The sequence below is a fragment of the Rattus norvegicus genome, chromosome 18 (assembly GCF_021556685.1).
Source record: "Rattus norvegicus strain SHRSP/BbbUtx chromosome 18, alternate assembly SHRSP_T2T, whole genome shotgun sequence".
Classification (NCBI taxonomy): Eukaryota; Metazoa; Chordata; class Mammalia; order Rodentia; family Muridae; genus Rattus; species Rattus norvegicus.
This window is the reverse complement of record NC_141551.1, coordinates 70,168,817-70,184,729: the sequence shown is the minus strand read 5'-3', so window position 1 is coordinate 70,184,729 and position 15,913 is coordinate 70,168,817. Positions and strand designations below refer to the sequence as shown.

At 46.8% G+C, this 15,913-nt stretch overlaps 1 protein-coding gene across 6 annotated transcripts in view; it reads right to left on the bottom strand.

The window, feature by feature from the left end:
* Myo5b (myosin Vb) overlaps positions 1 to 15,913 on the bottom strand; it is a 303,903-nt gene that overhangs the window by 180,529 nt on the left and 107,461 nt on the right. For all 6 annotated transcript variants that reach the window (XM_087592156.1, XM_087592152.1, XM_087592157.1 and 3 more), the window contains 1 exon segment: positions 1,898 to 2,008. In XM_087592156.1, coding sequence (XP_087448282.1) covers positions 1,898 to 2,008 — 111 coding nt within the window.

The following is a 15,913-nucleotide window of genomic DNA, read 5'->3' as shown; positions in this document are numbered from 1 at the left end:
CCCCCAGTGAACGTGATTGTTGGGGGGAGGGCGGCAATGGGGGGAGGGTGGGGAGGGGAACACCCATAAAGAAGGGGAGGGGGAGGGGTTAGGGGGATGTTTGCCCGGAAACCGGGAAAGGGAATAACATTCGAAATGTAAATAAGAAATACTCAAGTTAATAAAAAAATAAGATGGGTCACATGGCTACAGGTGCATTCCACGTTTTACTGGAAGAAACAACTGAGCAAAAGTGGGAGGGGCGTCTGTGGGAGGGGCAACTTAGACTAGAACCTGGAGAATTCTGAATACCTTACCAGAGGACGCCTTTGGCAGCAAAGTGCACGGTCCTGCTACAAAGCCCAAGGTTGGAATGGAGTTCTTTTAGCAGAAAATCTGACCTGCCTACTTTTCCCTTTGCTTCTGTCCTAAAATCAACAGCAATTTACTCCTTGGGCTGGGAGGTCTACCAGTGTGTGACCACAGGATGGCTTCAGCCTCATGGGAAATGCTCTTCGAGCAGTCAGCATCCAGCTATGCAGGGTCCCTGCCTCAAGTGTACAGTCACTCTCCAGGGCAGCTTCAAGCCAGCATAACCCATGGGCAACAGGCAGGGACTCAGATGCCCAGAGCCCATGCTGATCTTCAGTCCCAGGCTTTCTTCAGTTCCAGAGTGACCAGTCCTATAGCCAGAGAGGAAGAGATGGGTTGTGGGCAGCAGCCAGGACTCATAGTGCAGGACCAGATCTGCGTGTAGCCAGGGACACAAGCATCTGCTGTTTTAGCAACATGATGGATCATTCCTCACTGCCTCCGTACAGCTTTTAAAAACACACACCCACTCGAAAAGGCCGACTAAAACGAAGTATGCCGGAGTAGAAGGCACTCCACTCGAGTGGGTGGACTAATTTCATTGTTTCGGGTGTGGGGTGGGAAGTTATTCAACATGGTAAACAAGACTCCATCTGCTGACGGTTTCTTTTCTCCCCTAAAAAAGGAGAGAGGACTGGACTAGCAAAGCCTGCTGGATAGAGGGTGAAGGACACAACCGATTAACTCAAATTCAGCTGCTCCAAATGTTACACTCAAAGCAACACTCTGCTCCAAATGTTACAAAGCGACACCCTGCCGGCTCGAAGTTCCTACAGAAAGAGTTGGTGGTTGGAGAACGTCCAATCAACAGGTTGTTCAACCAACCATCTGGAGTGGGAAGCAGAACAAAACGGTTTGAAGAATGAACAACAGAAGGCAGTTAATAATTCACAATTAAAGGGCACAATACAGGCATTCCAGGATCTGGAGCTCACCCAACACAAACCATCCATCCCCTCTGTGCCTGCTCTGCGGCCCACCTGTCTGTCAGTCTCAAAGTCAGTTCTTCATGTCGTCCCTCTACTTTGGTTACAACCAGCCTCCCTGTGTACATCTTATATGAAATGGCTGCCTGACACCCCCGCCTTGGTCCACCTGGGTCCCAGGTTCAATGGTTAACCTTCCTTCCCTGGTCCACTGGGGTTTGGGGTTTGGGGCATTGGGCACAGGAGCACCTGCACGAACATTCCCTACTCTTAGCCCAAGGTACCCTGAGCCCAGGCTCCTACCACCTTCTCTACTGTTCCCTCCTGCTGATGCCTCGTCGTACAGCATACCCGTCCTCTTCACTCCTCCATAAAGACTCCTGCCTCCTCGACCACCAGAGTCCCAATTGCTAACCTAAGCGGACCCTTGTTTCTTATGTGACATCCATGGAGCAGGCTCATGGTTTCACACTTCCACATATACTGCCATCAACAGTGACAAAGACATTTGGAGCTCAGAAGCTCCAGTGGGCAGACAAACGAAGGGCACAATTTACTATCAGACTCAATCGTAACGTATCTCGCCCCCCCCCCCAACCCCGGCTAAGACCAGCACTTACTGTGTCATCTTCCAGTCTGAGTTGTAGGCTCTCATCCCCATCTTTGTAGTCCTTGGTTAGTTCAGCCGAGCGCCACACCTCATCTGGGTCGGGGATCCAGACCCTCGTGTACTGAAAGACAAGAAGGAAAGAGACTTAGATACAAACCAAAGGATCCGAACGCCTAAAGCATGTGTCAGTATCTATGAAGGGTTTGCTGGAAAAATTATTTTACAGCAGTGTGCATGCACCCCACTTCCCTTTCAAAGATGCGAGATGATCCAGTATTATAAATAATAAATAGCTCATGGGGTTCATTTAAAACAGCGCCCTCTCAATCTCCGGAGAATGTGACAGTGAAATTAAAATTCTGCCGGGGAGGCAGCTGAGCACGAGCAGAGCTCTGACCATGAGGGTTTTACGCCGTCCTTTTAAAGACGCCAAACAGCAGTCAGAAGGACGGGCACGCTGTAATCAGTGGAACAATACTGGCCAAGTACAGGAAGCTCGGCAGTGCTTTGGAATACAGGTTACTCTGCTGTGGTAGTCTACACTCAGTAGAAATGGCAGCAAACAGAGGCTCCCTGTTAATGGTATGAATCTAAAATGTCTCCCACAGGTTCATGTTCTAAATACTTTGGATCCTGCTAAATCCCAGAGGCCATGGACCCCTTTAGGAGGTTGGGCCTAGCTGGAAGTATGACACTAGCAGACTAGGTGGGGGTGGGGGTCTGTGATGGCTACACCTGCCCCATTCCCCAGCCAGCTACTGTCCTCTTATTGAGTGGTCCTCCATGATGTAAAGAGCCCAGCCACACACTCCTGCTGCTGTGATCTCAGCTGCTCTGCCATGCCTCCCCTGCCATGATGACTGAGCTCTCTAAAACATATCTCTCCTTTCTCAGTAGCTTCTGTCAGGCCAGTCCCAGCACACAAGGGCAGCCAATGCAAGCATATTGGATCGTCGGCCACCAACAGTTACTTGTGCGTTCTGAGCCACAAACATTACAAGATTCTCGGTGTCTCCAGTACTGCCCTGTAAATAAAGTCATTCCATATGGTCTAGTCTGGGCAGGGAAGAATATACCACGCCTATTATACACCAAGGCCTTCGGGCATTAGTCACCGGGCTCTCGGCCCTGGTTATGTTACGATACACAGACAGCACTGCAATCAACAAGTCTAGGTTAACCATAAACAAGTCAGGGAGGACCTGCATTGACATGACACTTTGGGGGGGGGGGAATCAAGCACTTGGCATGCAGAACGGTGGCATCCCAACCCCCTGCCATCCATTCCGATCTCATACTTTACGTAGATGTCAAACAAACTGCTGAACTTGGGTTAAGAGATTCTACAGGGTCCGCTTGGTTTTAGAAGCCATCTGTGTGCCCCTGTGTAGACACGACATGGTTTTGTCACGTGACGTTCTCAACGCACCTAAATGGCCCTTTTCACCAGAGGCTGAACCGTGTCCCTGGGTCAGGTGCTGTGTGCTACAACCAGCTGGCTCTCTTTGGGTCCTGACTTTTTTTAATTAAATCCATGTTTTTCTCCAAGTGTACCCTACCCCTTTAATAAAACCAATATCCCGACTCCTGCTCCATTAATTCACCACTGAGCAAAGTCCTGTGGCCGTGGGATCGGAACATGAACAAGAAGAAAACCAACCTCAGAACATCTTTGACATCCCAACCTAGGGCTGACCATCATTTCTTTCTTTTTAACTTAGATTCACGGAGTCCTGTTCTCTGTGCCTCTAGCCCCACCTTACTGGGTATTTGTAGCAAAGTAGAGAACAGTGCAGTGCAGTGCACAGGACCAAGTCTCTGGAGGAAGTGAAGCCTTTCCCTGCTCTGCTGCCAGCATCCATTCTTCCTCCAGTGTTTTTGCTTAGCTTCTCCACTGTCCTTGAAGCCCATAGTCTAGCCAGTCCAGCAATAAGGTGCTCTTTCTGAGCGTTCAGTTGGTGGCCTTTCCTCAGTCACAGCGCGTTCGTTACCTCTGGTCACTGCTCTCCCTCTGACTGTACACCTGAAACTTTTACTCAGAACCGACCTTATATTTTGGACAAGGCCTACAAAGACTGCACAGAACGAGAGGTAACTGAGAAGAGTGGAGGCAGCTCAGGAGGGACTGAGTGGAGGTGATGAGCCCACCTAGTGGGCAGAAAAACCACCTCTCTGTTTCCTAAGTGCCAGGGCACTGTGGGACCCTTGTGGTTCCCTATTTGGCTCCTCCATATGAGGGGATGTGGCATCACTGTCAGCCAGAGGCTACTCTAGAAACACAGAACCTCAGCCTCTACTCAGACTCGTTCACTCAAGACCTGCATATCCAGCACTAACGTCTGTCCTGACAGCAAGTTCCCACACAGCCTTGTTTCTGCAAAGACATCAGCAAACTAGAGCTATGGGGCTGCATCTGGCACCCGGCCTGTGTGTGTACAACCCATGAGTTAAGAAATAATTACCTTTAACTACTCTCAGACAGAGGGTCAAAAGACTGGTATTCAAATAACGTGAAATGGTTTATGAAAGGTTGATTTTGGTGTCTACAACTAGTGCTGTTTGGAACACAGACGAGCTTACTCATTTACATATCACTGTTTTCACACGTCAGGGACTGAGCTGTCAGGAATACATATTTTAGGCATTGGGCCACAGGAATCTATGGCTTTGACAGAAAGGAGCGTCAACTCTGTTCTGTACTTGCTGCTTTCTTGAGCCAGTCATCCCTCATATATGTAGATGGATGGAGTCCCGGTTCTGACACCTTTGCATTGAAGGCCATCATTGCTGTCATCACAGAGTCAGCCCTTGAGCCGCACAGTAAATATGTCTCCAATTAGCTTGTTTCTGGTTTCACAGTCATGTCTTTCAAGGGAGTTTTACCTCTTTATTCCAAGATGTTCTAGGTACATTACCATGCATCCTTAGGGTCCTGCATATCTGGTGGATATGCTCAGTGATTAAGAAACTGAGTGTCGGGCTGGAGAGATGGCTCAGTGGTTAAGAGCACCGACTGCTCTTCCTGAGGTTCTGAGTTCAAATCCCAGCAACCACATGGTGGCTCACAACCATCTGTAATGAGATCTGATGCCTTCTTCTGGTGTGTCTGAAGACAGCTACAGTGTACTCATATACAATAAATAAATCTTAAAAAAAAGAAAAGAAAAGAAACTGAGTGTCTTACAGGAAAGCCTTGTTTTACTTAAAGCGCATTGCCCCGAGCACCACTGCAATCAAGGACCGACATGGAAATCTATTCGAGCTTTGGAAACCTTTCTAGTAGGGCCCATTCGGTGAGGTGACAACTCCTGAGGAGAGGAATAGTTACTCGGTGGTTGCAGAAGAGATCGGGAAGGACAGGGAAGACAATGCTAGCTGAGAGAGGGGAAGCGGACAGCTAGTCTAAGGTGGCTTTTAGAAAGACATTGCATATTCAGATCTTATCAAGCAAATGTCAGACTCAAATCCAGTAAACACTTGGCACCTAACCTGTGTGGCTCTGTGCCACATGCTGTCACAAAATCTCCTCAGTCTCCCTCCAGTAACAACCTGTGTGGAAGCCCTGACATTACAGCAGTTCACAGCTAACCCAGAATAACACTTCTCCTCTGTTCTGTACACGGGGTGGATACATCTGCAGGCCACCCTCCCCCTGCCCCTTACACTCATCCTCTGTGGCTTCTGCACTCGAAGCTCCTACAGATTACCAAACAGGGTCATTAACCCAACAGCATGTGTAGCACGCACAATGGGCAATTTACAGAATATTCAAGGGTTTTAACTTTTAATGATTCAACTTCGAGGCCTAGCTTTGCAAACAACCCCCCACTTTCCCGAATGACTTAAGATGATACATGGTCTCAAATCAGCACAAAATAGACAGCAAGAAAAGGAGACACACAGCAGAATAGGGAGAGACAAGGGCCACAGTAACTAGCAAAGACCTAAGAAGGGGGGACAGCCAGGTGTGGGGAAGCCTTGGGAGGAGGGGGGATTTGAAGGTGACATTACCTTACATAGTGATGCAAACGCCTGACAGAGAGAGCGCCCTAGATGTGACTTAGAATTACATTCTGCTCATTTCCTCCCATTTAAAACAATATGAATATAAAACCTGGAGTAAGTGCAGAAACAAGGAAAAGTACAAATGCGGTTGGGAGGGAGAGAGCCTTGCAGAGGGGAGAACCCTGGGAAGGAGAGAGCCTCGGAGAGGGGAGAGCCTTGGGGTGGGGAGAAGCAGGATACAGGTGATTTGAAGGGAAGGTTTAAGTGGAGAGATACAATATAGTAAGGACGTATGGAAAAGTTCTAAGGAAGCATACTATTATCTACCTACCTAAAATCATGTAATATACATGTCCACGTATACACACACATATACAGTGTAGATGCAATCTTCTCATGTGAGCTGACAGTACGACCTCCAAGAGGGAGAAGGGGGAAATGATATAAAATACAAACGACAATCCTCCTCTCCCAAAGCAGCCCCCACTGCTGCACTACAGGGGTACGATCACTACCATGCATGCAAACGCTCTCATCAGACGTTTTACTTAACCTATAGGGAAGCTATAACACACGTGTTCAGAAAACCTATCTGCTTTTTATGGGTATGGGTGTATGGCTGCCTGAGTTACGTGTGCCTGATGTGTGCAAATGCTTGCACAGGTCAGAAGAGAGCCTCGGACCCCCTGGCCCTGGAGCTGGAGGTGATTCTCAGCCACTGTGGGTTCTGGGAATCAAACTTTCACCCTGCACAAAAGCAGTAAGTCTTCTTAACTACTGACCCACCTTAGGAGTAGATAGGAACAGTTCTGAATTGTGTGTGAGGGTGCGGGTGTGAGGGGACTTATGGGTGGAACTGAGTGGCTGGCATATATATGCTAGACAAATGCTTCACCACCCAGTCACCCGTGGCCTCTGACTTGTCTCTTAGTTTTCACACCAAAGAATTCCTCTCAAATCTAACCTCTACCAGCTTGACTGTACGGAAGACAGCAGACTGTCAAAAGGTAAGCTCAACTAGTGTGAGCTAACCTCAGACCTAGAGATCCTGTCGCTGTTGCATTTTAACAATGCTCAGCCCCTTTATGAAAGGCAAACAGAAGAGCAAGCCTGGCCCAAGTAACAAATAAATGATGATTTGGGGAAGAGCACTCATGTTAACTAGGGATGCCCACATCCAATGCTAAACAGCGCCGAGCTGCTCTCTGGGCCTTTGCTCCTCCTTTCCTCTGTCTCCAGTGACAGCCCCACATGCAGGTAGAGTGTGGCCACCTAGGACAACAGCGCTCTGCACAGGCTGCACAGTACAGTCACGTGGAGAGCTTGCTAATTCCCAAGCCAGGCAACACCCTGGACTGTCTACATCAACCTCTGGGGTTGGACTCAGGCAGTGGTGTGGAAGTTTCCCAGCTGAATCCAGTGCACGCCATGAGCGACTTGTGTCTGAGAAACCACGGAGAGGGGCGTCAGCCATCCCCAAGGGTGTGGAGGTGTACTTCTTCCGTCACACTCGCCAAAAAAGTTACAAGCAAATGCAAACACGTGTCTGCAGGAGCACACCGTCTGTCCATGTATACACACCTGCATGTGGTGTAACCCGGCCGCAGGTGTCTGGGCTCTAAAAGACAGTTCAGTGATCGTGGCTCACTATCTCGAGTAGGCTGTTGCATAGGGCGAGCATTGGCCTCCTCGGATGAACAACAGGATGAATGTTGCATGAGAAGCAGGAGGGTAAGTCCAGTACCTTCCATCACTTGGGTGTCTCTGGGTCTCTGTTCTTAAGCAGCTATGCGCTGTCTTAAGTTCAGTAAGTGGACCTGGCCCCTTTCGTTCCAAAAACTAAGAGAAGTGGTTCTTGGTGCTGGCTGATGGATAAGAACTATTCGTAGATCTTTAAATCACAAGGGCACTAACAGCCATGCCCCACATTTGAATAATTGAATCTCTAGGGGGTTGGATCCACAGCATTACGTTAGAACAACAAAAGCCCAGCTAACTTTCTGCATGATGAATGAACACACACAATTACAATCGGTATTGAGCGAGCGAGCGAGCCTCAGAGCAGTCAGAGAACGGGCATCTGAAACATTCTCCTCCTGGCGTCATCAATGCTACCTCAATAACGCCAGGGTAACTGATGTCAGGTCCTTTAAATCATTTCAACTTAGTCTCAGATCCAAGTCAGTGAGAGCAGGAGAATCGCTCCCACTTTAAACAGGGGAGTCCAGATCGTTAGACCGAAGAGACGATCTGCTCAGGCTGCTGAGCATGGAATGTGTGTGTGGGGGGGGAGGGGGGGCGGTTGCAGACCTGGGGCAAAGATTCCAGCCTGTGCCTCAGAGTCCTCCATTCTCTGACCTCCTAGAGAAAGAAATCCTGATCTTCCTGGGGCGGGGGTCTAAATCGTACTCGGTAGGGTATTTTATATAAATAAGGTGTCATGTAATTATATATGAAGAGAGGCGTGAGGGCATTAGCCTAAACCCCCCAGGGGCGGGGGTTTCACACATCAGGCACACTGACAATTCAGGTGCAATGAAGCTTTGGTCTGAAGCAAAGTGGTCTGGACTGTGCTCCTCAAGAGCCACTTGGCTTAACTTGGTGGCTGAGAGCATTCTCTGCCTGCCCACCCTCATCTGTGTTTGGGGGCCAAATGCAGAAAGATCACCTAATTTTGATGGGTTAGGTGCTGTAACTAAATATCACCCAGTCACTTAACCCAGGCTGGGGACAGGGAGCTTCTAACAGAGTGGGAAACACTGCCAGCAAACAGTTAGTCTTGGGGCAGGTCTTAGATTTCTATGGCTATGATAAAACGATGTGATCAAAAGCGATTTGGAGAGGTGAAGTTTTGTTTCATTTTACACTCCCAGGTAGCAATCCATCATGGAGGGAAATCAGGACATGGACTCAGGCAGGTCAGGAACCTGGAGGCAGGAGCTGATCCCAAGGTCAAGGAAGATGGCTGCTTATTAGTTTGCCCAAGCCTGCTTTTCTTCTAATGCCCTCCCCCATCAATCAACAGCCAAGAAAATGTACTACGGGCTGGCCCACAGGTCACTCTGGTGGGGACGCTTTCTCAATGGACGTGTCCTCTTCCCACATGACTGAAGCTTGTGTTGAAATAAAAGCAGCCAGCACTGGGCATACGTTCCATCTGGACCCCATCAGGGAAGGTAAATTTGGGTGAATCAGCCTCCATCCCTCAAGGAGCACAGAAGCCAAACATCTCCAATTAATCAAGTCTGAGTCAGAACGCAGGGCCTCCTCAAAAGATGTTAAGTCACTGGCATAGAAATGAGCTGGTAGCTGGACTCTCAGTTTCAGAGGAAATAACCATTAAAGGGTGGCATCTGTATAAGTTGCCTTTCAGTTTTTACAGTATTTTAATTTTTAAAATTATGTGTGTATGTATCTCTGTGTAGTTCAATGCACAGGAGTACAGTGTCTGAGGAGGGCAGAAGAGCGCCTCAGATCCCCTGGAGCTGGAGTCACCGGCAGTTCCAAGCCCTGACATGGGTACTACCAAGTGAACTCAGATCCTCTGTCAGAGCGGTCTGCACTCTTTGAACACGTAGCCATCTCTCCAGCCCCTTTAGTTTTCTTTCTCATTGCTGTGATAAAATACTTGACAGATGAAACTTAAAGATTATTTTGGTTTTAAAGGCACAGTCTATCATGCTGGGGAAGGAAATTCGACAGAAGCATGAGGCAGCTGGTCGCCTCATCACATCCAGAGTCAGGAAGCTCAGACAGATGAATACTGGTGCTAGTTTGGGATGCCAGGCCACGGAATGGCACCACCCACATTCAGGGTGGGTCTTTTTCCCTCAGTCAACCTTTTCTGGAAACACCCTCACAACCATAGCCAGGAGCTGTCTCTAGAATCATTCTATATCCGCCATTTCAAACACCTGGCACAAAAGCACAGGGGTGGCTCTCCCAATCCCAGGAGGAGGGAGAGCAGACTACCTAGGACTGAGAGACACTCGATCCTCTGGGTAAATGAACCTGAGTCCCTTAGAATGGAGATATTGAAGGCCAGCTCCTCTAGGAGCTCAGGCAAACACCCTTAACTGTGGACCTGTGGCCGAAGCATCTTCTGTGATGATTTCCTGGTTAATACAGCATGGAAGGAGAATAAAGAGGAGAAATTCATAGAAATTCAGTCAGTGAATTCTATCTCAGAATCACTGAATGGGCACCCTCCCAAGTGACCTGGCACCTGGCAGTAGCAGTCATGTATGTGTTTCAGGAAACACGAAGAAATCTAGCCTCACCTTGCTTAATGGAAAGCCAGACACATTCCACTGTCTCCAAAGTTTAGGTAAGAAAACTTAGGCCCTATTAGCAGCTGAGTGGAAACTCACCCACTCATCCCCATGCTCACTGGATTTTCAAGATAGTGTCTGTGGGCCCAGACACCAGCTGCATCCAGTGACTCGCCACTGCATTCTGAAGGCTGAAGTCTACTCCCCACAGGCGTTTGCTGGCAACCTTCCTTTAATAAGGAAGTTAAAAAATAAACAAAAAAACTGAATGGTAAGGCGCTTGCCCCAGCTCCCATCAACAGGTGAAATTCAGTGCTTCTGCACCTCAACTTCCTTGTCTGTGAAGCAGGAAACAACTGCTCTGTCAGTGCTGTTGCTAGGACTCAACGCGTACATAAAACGTTTAGCACTGTGTCTGGCACACAGGGACTACTGAGTGGCGATGGTTGCCATGCAAGCTCTCAAACCCTGCACCTGATACCTCGTGGATGCTCCCCTGAGGAAGACGCCTCACAACCCCAAGTCCTGTCAGAAGCAGGTTCCATAGGTCATGGCGGGAACATGCGAACTCCTGGTTTTCCACTTATTTCCACATTGCTTAACTCCTCTCTGCCCCGCAGCAAGCCAAATCTCTTAGCTTCCCTGTTTATCTCCAAAGAAAGCTTAATTCATATTTTTACTTTCTTTTTTTTTTTTTTCTTTTTTCGGAGCTGGGGACCGAACCCAGGGCCTTGCGCTTGCTAGGCAAGCGCTCTACCACTGAGCTAAATCCCTAACCCTAATTCATATTTTATATCTCTATCTGAAGTTAATAAAGAACCGAGTCTCCATGGTCGCCAATGACAAAACTCACCACTCCACAAACATCCTGAAAGATGCATATGATTCTCAATTATGAGCCTCAAGTAACAATTTGCAGGAAAGGAAGTACTTGGTGTACAGAGAGAGTGACTGTCAGCATATGGACTTGGCTCGTGCCAGGATCTACCTGTCAGCATGGGAATTGCAGGGATACTTGGGGTGAGAGAGATCACTATGCAGAAATGTGTTGGTGTTGACGCATCCAAGACTTCCCATGTTCCAATATTGGCTCAGCTGATGTATTAGTTAGGTCTCTCCTGTATGCCTATTCCCAGTGAACTTGGATAAAAATCTGAGTCTGAATTGGGCACTGGAGACATTGTTTAGAAAGAGACTGGTGTGACTGACCTAAATGGAAATATCACTGAAATCCCTCCATTTGAAAGGGCTGTTTGTCACACCTGATCATAGTAAGAAGTGATGGTGAATGTTTGAATGAGGTTGGACCTCATAGGTCCATATGCTTCAATACTTAGCCAATAGAGAGAGGCACTATTTGAGAAGGATTAGGAGGTGTGGCCTTGTTGGGGTAGGTGTGGCCTTGTTGGAAGAAGTGTGTTGCTAGGAGTGGGCCTTAAGGTTTCAACAACCCACATTGAGCTCAGTGTCTGTCTCTGTCTGCAGATCAGTAGGTAGCTCTTAGCTTCTGCTCCAAAGCAGTGGCATGCTTCCCACCATAATGGACTAAGCCTCTGAAACTGTAAGCAAGCTCCCCAATTAAAGAATTTCTTTTATAAGAGTTGCCTTGGTCATGGTGTCACTTTACAGCAATAAAACAGTAACTAAGACAGCTAGCAAATGAATAGCAACTTCCTAAACTTGTAGATATATATCATACAGGTATATACATGCATACATCCCACCAATGGAAAACAGTTTATTTCTAAAGTTGTAATAAAATCATTAGCAGTTTGGGCTGGAGAAAGAGCTCTGCTAGTGAAGCATCTGCAGGCCAAGCATAACCTGAAGTCATACCCCCAGCCCGCTGAGGAAGGTAAGTTTGAGAGAAGCAGCTTCCACCCTTCAGTGCAAAGCCAAACTTTTCCAATTAGGTCAAGTCTGGGTTAGAGCCTGGCGTCTGATCAAAACACAAATGCCAGCAGGAGAGAACTGAGATACTAGGCAGCCTGAGGGCTGCGGGAGAAATAACAGTTAGAAGGCAGAAGCTTGGGAGAGGGGGTCGTCTTTTCATTTTTATATGATTTTGTCATTTTCTTTTAAAAATGAATATATATTCACATTCATATATATATATTCACATTCATATATATATATATTCACATTCATATATATATTCACATTCATATATATATATTCACATTCATATATATATATTCACATTCATATATATATTCACATTCATATATATATATATTCACATTCACATATATATTCACATTCACATATATATTCACATTCACATATATATTCACATTCACATATATATTCACATTCACATATATATTCACATTCACATATATATATATATATATACACACACACACACATATATATATATATCTTTGAGTGTGCCTGTATGTGGGTTTATGCACCTGAGTAGTGGAGGAGGCCAGAAGGGAAAGGTGGCCTGGAGCTGGAGTTGTCCGCTGTTGTGACCTGTCCCACATGACTGGATGGAAACTAAATTCAGGTTTAAGAGTGCAAGAACAATTTGTACTCTTAAATGTGAGGGCAGGTTCTCAGTACAGGGCAATTTAATACCTAAAGCCATCAATCTGTTGTTGTGTTTAAGATGTGACGTTAAAGAAATTTAAGTTGCTTGGGACAGTATTCCGAGCGGCTATCTTCACTTCTATCAAGGGTATGACAGTACACATTGTCATCAGTAGGTAAGCCTCTTCTTCATTTGGTGAGAGCCTTCCTGTAATAAAAGGCTAGTACCTGACCTTTCAGACAAAATAGTCTTAAGATCACCACAAAACTCATCGGAATGCCACAGTGCTGAGAGGATTTGTTGGCCGCCTCTTGTTTTAAGCCTGTTCCATTATACAGACTTGCTAAGCCAAAGTCAGTACAGCACTGACTACGATTACTTCAGGTTAGGTCTCTCTTCTAGAAACTCCGCTTGACATGAAAATAAAGTAGCCAGTGAGAGACTGGCTGCAGGAAACAATTCTCTCCCTGAGCGGTTGCTTAGAGGAAATGGCACTTTGGATCTGGACACGGGAGCACACAGGTATGTTCTTGATATTCTGCAAGTGACACAGTCACCTGTCTCAGAACTTAAACGCCTCACACACTCGCATTTGGGACTCTAGGCAGCTTTCCATCTTCCTCCCTTAGAACCCAGATTCACCACCCCAAGTTGTTTGACTATCCCTTCTTTGAGGCTGTTCAACATCCTTTCTCTTCTACAAGTCCTGGGGAGTGAATGACAGGGGCCTACAGACTACAATGTGGGTTCTAGTCCTCCCATCAATCCATCCACAAGACTTAGTGAACACCTCTGTGTGATGAGTACAGTGTACAGCATGGGGAATGGTGATAGAAGACACCTCTGCCTTCAGTGTGGTGTCAACCACATTATGGGGCTCCTCTGCTGTGGTGGTCAAAAATGCTTCAACAGCACCGGTACCCTCATCACACAACAGGGACCTAACTGATTCTATTTGTCGGCAAAGACCACATTGAAGATGTAGGATTCAAACTGATTTATGGATAGGAAAAGGACTGAGTCAGAAAAATGGGGGATGGGAAATCTCTAGGCTGAGAGGATAACTGAGTCAAAAGCACAGGCAGAGAGAAGAAATGTGGTTTCCGGGCTAAAAGGATGGAGATGGTAGTCATGGTAACCCAGGACATGAGGAATTGGGGCTCAAAATGACACAGGGAAGAGATGTAGGATTCAAATCCAGTGGGTTGTTAGAGGTCATGTTGCAGACTTTTAACAATTACTCTACGTCCAATGGAACCTGACATTGGGTGCTGAACAAAGGCGCAACAGTATAATTAGAAGACCGGGTCTTAGAGATTAATGCATATGGGAAAATCTCACTGTAAGAACAGTTTTCAGTCTTTCAACTTTCATGATCTCATTTCTTCCCATGAACAGGGAGAGTGAGAGGTACCAAGGACATCAATCACCCTCCCTGATTGCAAAGCGCCTGGAAAAGCTGGCTTCTGAGAGTGTCCCTGTTCATGTTACTTTACTCCGTGTTACTGCTCCAGACTGCAAACTGCCATTCTTACCGACGCACCCCAAGATTCGCACACAGCTCTTGAAGCCTCTTCACCTAAGCACTGACCCTCAACTCTGAGCTTTCCCCAGGATTCTGTCATGTCTAGTTTATTCAGAATTTTAGAATTTTACCACTTGGAGGAAGAAGAAGCCTCCAATTTGGGTGCCCTGGCAACAGACACAGTAAAAGCACGGAATTCTCAGACCTTGGGGGAAAGATGTTCCAAAGTCAATACACAAGGACGATGAATCACAGCCTCCAAACTGGTTATGACTAGCAAGCCAGGAACTAGCGAGAATATTTGCTCTTCATAGTTGTATGACCCAAAGACATTAACAATATGCCTGACTCCCATCGTGGTTCTGGAAGGAATATGGAACGGGTGTTACCAATGAAAGTCTGCATATCTGAAACCCAACCATTCTCTATAGAGACTATCTAGTGCACACACCAGGAAAGGAGCCACTGTGAACACGGACTTTCCCGGATGACCATGACCACCTCACATTCCTCTATAGCAATTCAGTCAGAAGCAATACTAAAATGTTCTCTTGCCTTTTCCTGCATCAATGGGAGAAGAGGCAATTGGTTCTGTGGAGGCTCAATGCCCCAGCATTGGGAAATGCTAGGGCAGTGAGGTGGGAATGGGTGGTGGGTAGGGGAGCTCCCTCATAGAAGTAGCAGGGAGGGGAAATGGGATAGGGGGTTTGCGGAGGGGAAACTGGAAGGGGGGATAACATTTGAAATGTAAATAAATAAAATAACCAATAAAAATAAAAATAAATTATTTTACTAACATAAAAAATTAAAATGTTCTCTTGTGCCCAGGTGAGAAGTAGGTGTGTAGCTAAAAGATGGCTGCCTCTGCCCGGCCTTCTCTATGTCTATGAAGAAGAGACCAAGGAGAGCTTAGAAAAAGAAAGAAGAGCAGAAGCCACCATGACATGAACCCCTCATCCACCCCACTATCGGGGACTTGGATGGAGGGTTCATCTCAATGAGAACTCAAATTAAAGAGTGACTTGTCTCAATGTAAAAGTTTGCCAAAAAAAAAAAAAAGTATCAGAATGAAAAACCACTGTAGGCAAAACTGTAAAGTAACGAGGGAACCAACGTGATTCCCTTCCCTGTACAAATACAGGTCATAGGCGGACTCTGTGTTCTCCAAAGCAGAAGTCTTTGCCAGCTGCCTTCCTGCAGCTCATCTGAGCAGTAATGCCATCGGTAAGGCTGACAGCAGCTTCTCCGAGGGTGCTGCTTGCTAGGGTCTGAGCTACACTCCCGTATGAAGAACTCAGTGACCCTGGGGACCTGTGATGGAAGAGGCACTACAGCCCCACACACTACAAGAATAAAACACTTTTGACCTGGAAGTGCATTGAAGCCAGTAAGATCAGAAACCCTGGGGCAGCATGATAAACCCCATTTTCCAACATCTTCCTAGATCTCTTATGCTCCAAGTAACTAGTAAGCTTGTGTCAAATATGATGATACATTATCTATAGTTGTTAAAACAGAAACACAACCCTGGTCTAACAACCAATCTAGCTCTTAAAACAGATACACAAGCTTATGGCCACAGCCCGAGTTACACTGTTTCCTCCAGTACCAGTTAGTTTTAAAATAGAGATGTGTCCTGAGCCTCTAGCTCTGGTGTTCCCTGGGAAAACACAAAGGCCACTCTCCCAC